Here is a 3532-nt window from a genome sequence, read left to right as displayed (position 1 = left end):
ACCACTGGAAGCGGATCCCATACTGATGGAGAATACTTATTGGATTGCGGAAGATAAAGTGTTTATTGTGTTGTACCTTTTAATTATAGTTTTAAGATGTATTGCATAGAAAACAAGAATACTCGGTTCTGTAAAGTTAATTCGGTTGAGCCTTATAAAATAAATCAAGAACCAAAAAAAAAATAAAGAAATAAATATTTTCAATTTGATGCCTAGACATATCCAACGTTCAGCAACACTTACAGAATTTAAAAGACACTGCATTCACATTTGACGTTTGTCTTTTAAACAGTTATCCAGTGATTTTTTTATGAATTGACAAATTATGTATCTTGACGAAGCAATCACTACCGAATTATTTAATATGGATAGCTGTCATTGTGGAAGATAGAGTTGGTAAGGATGATAATGATTAAAAGATATAAGTTGAGTCATGTAACGAAACGCTTAAATTGAGGAAAACCAATTTATCGTTCATGTGAACAAAATCTCACTATCGTTGCTTTGTGAGGAGAAATCCCAAAACAGCTAGCAGCGCTGTGTAAAAGACGAGGTAAAATATGGGATATTCCTTCGGTATAAATATGGGCTACCTAAGCTTGCAGAAGGCATTCTTGTGACTAACGTTGAAGGTGACGGACAAGCATCAGCAGCAGCAGCAGCAGAAGCAGCAGTAGCAGCAGCAGTAGTAGCAGCGGTAGCAGCAGTGGAGGCGTAGCAACCGAGATTCGTGTAGCCGTGACCGAGGCTGGAAACCTCGGTCCGGTCACGACAGTCATAACGACTTTTTTTTAATAATTACTGTAGCACTGCAAAAACTATTTCTGTTCGCCACGATGGTGATGATGGATTTTTATTATTTGATTTAATTTTAGATTAATTAAAAAAAAAAGTTGTCTACAAAGGTTTGAGCCTCACGCACGAATTAGAGGACTGAATTTAACATTTGTAGTGGGAAGAGGTGGGACCATCATCATCATAATCATCCACACATTCCTGTAAAAACAAACAGATTTATCAGTACAGTTTTTTTTTCCCAAAAATGATCGCTAATCAGTCCCGAACAGACAAGTGGAAAGAAAATCCAAAAAAATAAAATCTTCCGCTTCCTTTGCCCTTCAGAAATCTCCTGAAATCACTTGCAAAATATTTCTTATACTGAAAAAATGTTTAATCATTCAACAATTGATCACGGATTAGCATGTCATCATAATTGGTAAACTTTATGGTCATAGATAAATGCTGCACAGTTAACAATGTGAAGTGGGCAACAATTGGCAAATTACCTTACAACATGTTCAAAACAGTAGGATGCCTTGTAGTCATAAATAAGCGGGGCAAGTCAATCATATCCAGCATTTTACGAGCGCTTATGGCCGCCACAATCTGTCTGAGTTTTTGGTAGGGAACATAAGATTTGACGTTTGGGTTGTGTCGTTTGACGTGTAAACGTTCAAATTTGATCGTTTACACGTCAAACGACACACGCAAAACTTCAAATCTTATGTTCCCTACCAGAAACTCAAGCAAATTGTAGTGGCCATAATCGATCGTAAAATACTGCATATAACTGGACATATGTTATATATAGACATGCTTTACATGCACAGTTGTACACACCAACTGCTCATTTGTTAATAGCTTTTCACTCAGTTGTTGAAATTTCTTTTTTCTTCAAAGTAATTGATAGATTAGGATCATAGTTTACTATAGATATGCAAAGAGTAGGTAAATCTTAACATTTGAATCAACACCAATGAATGTTTACACTTAAAGCCCGAGATGTGCAGCGAGCAATTCTCACTTCATTTTTACAACGCAAAAACAAATACAGTTTATTACTAAAATAAAGATCTTCTTTTTTAGCTATCTATAACAAGTTCAACCTCTATTTTATCTGCTGCTTCAAAAATAAATACGGTTCGTCAACTGTGTGCAAAGTTATTTGCAAATGAGCAGTTCGTGACCAAAACTGTGTATGCCAAGCATGGTGACAATGACTCATCATTCCTTTGCGTTGGGAATCACCGACCGTAGAATCAGAAAGAATCAAAACAGTCAAAGAAATATGAGATTGTTGCTCATGCCCTCTCATTTCTCTCCTTTACGACGGATTAAAATAAATCCCCAATTCAAAGCAAGGAAGCATATGCGCTCGGTTCAGTAGTGTTTCAACCGTCAATGAGATAGAACAGTTTTCAACCAAAATGAGTGGTGTTCTACTTATTTCGAGCATCCTGGTGCTAGTACTGAAATCATCGTTCGCACTTTGCGGTGCGATGAATCAAGGTTTTGGGTACGAAATACTGGTAACTAAAATTGAAACACAGGAGGAACGTTTTACCAAATTAAGTCGTACACTCCAAAACAGCACTACTTCAATTATGTCCGAGTTAAACAGTCTACGCGACCTGATAAAATCTCAGCAGAATTCATTACAAAATGTGTACGACTCTTGTGATAAGGTTCCGTCGAAAATGTCTGGTGTGTTCAACGTGCAACTCAATCCCCAGGAGACGGCGCGTGTCTATTGTGACCAGAATTATGACGGTGGTGGCTGGACTGTGATTCAGTGGCGTTTCGATGGTTCTACTAACTTCTACCGGGGTTGGACGGAATACAAGCGAGGATTTGGCAATCTGAACGGAGGAGAATTTTGGCTGGGTTTGGATATTATCCACCAACTGACCTACTCTGGACCGCATGAGATGGTTATATTGTTGGAAGATTTCGAAGGGAACTCAACCTATGCCAAGTTGGATCGATTCGAGATGGCTGGAGAAGAGGTGGTCTACAAAGTGACGATGGCTGATGGGTATAGTGGAACCGCAGGAGACTCGATATCGGGAATCAAAAACAACATGTTTAGTACATTTGATAAGGACAGCGATACTTATCCTGGTAATTGTGCTTCAGAGTATCATGGGGCTTGGTGGTATTCGAAATGCCACTCCAGGTTAGTGATTATATTGAACTGATTACAAATAAATATACTAATGTACTGTTTTGTTATTGCAGTAACTTGAATGGCAAATATTCGAAAGGACAAACCTCGGAATACGCTACGGGAATGGTGTGGAACGCATTCCGTGGCTATCATTATGCACTGAAATCTTCTAAAATGATGATCAGAAAGAAGAAATAAATATAGGATCGACTGAATAAATATAAGTCCTCATTTCGATTGTTTCTTTTAAATTATTGGTAATACGTTATTCAGCCCATAAAACTACGCCAACTATACTTCATCTACTTCAACTATATTGTTCCAAGTTTGGGTCTGCTTTCAAATTTTAGAAGTTAATTGAGAACTTTTTAATGATGCTCTCAGCGCAGGGAAGCGAATAATTTTCCGCTGAGGTTCAGAGTGAAACAGATGACAACATATCAAGAAAACTGGTAATTCTCCCGTTTTCTCATACGACCATCATGAGACAGCCACGATCGCTTCATTTGCTCCGAATGAATTTTTTAGCTACAGATACGTTTAGACTATCTGCAAGACCAACAATTGAAATGGCCTTAACTCCAT

The 3532-nt window shown here is 37.9% G+C and overlaps 1 protein-coding gene across 1 annotated transcript; it reads left to right on the top strand.

Annotated features, from left to right (window-relative positions):
• Positions 1–2153: 2153 nt before the first annotated feature.
• Positions 2154–3166, top strand: LOC135715121 (ficolin-1-like). The gene is made up of 2 exons (XM_065238529.1): positions 2154–2956; positions 3019–3166. The coding sequence occupies exons 1-2, from the start codon at positions 2208–2210 to the stop codon at positions 3143–3145; spliced, it is 876 nt and encodes a 291-aa protein (XP_065094601.1). The 5' UTR covers positions 2154–2207; the 3' UTR covers positions 3146–3166.
• Positions 3167–3532: the final 366 nt, after the last annotated feature.

This window comes from Ochlerotatus camptorhynchus, unplaced genomic scaffold (genome assembly GCF_037179485.1).
Source record: "Ochlerotatus camptorhynchus isolate MF236.1 unplaced genomic scaffold, CSIRO-AGI_Acam_v1.1 ptg000814l, whole genome shotgun sequence".
Classification (NCBI taxonomy): Eukaryota; Metazoa; Arthropoda; class Insecta; order Diptera; family Culicidae; genus Ochlerotatus; species Ochlerotatus camptorhynchus.
This window is presented reverse-complemented; position numbering and strand designations above follow the sequence as displayed.

What these genes read in the sequence shown, in the direction of transcription:
- LOC135715121 (XM_065238529.1), top strand. Translation starts at nt 2,208, where the DNA reads ATGAGTGGTGTTCTACTTATTTCGAGCATCCTGGTGCTAGTACTGAAA. An exon ending in TATTCGAAATGCCACTCCAG is followed by an intron (nt 2,957 to 3,018) that starts GTTAGTGATTAT and finishes TTGTTATTGCAG; the next exon opens with TAACTTGAATGGCAAATATT.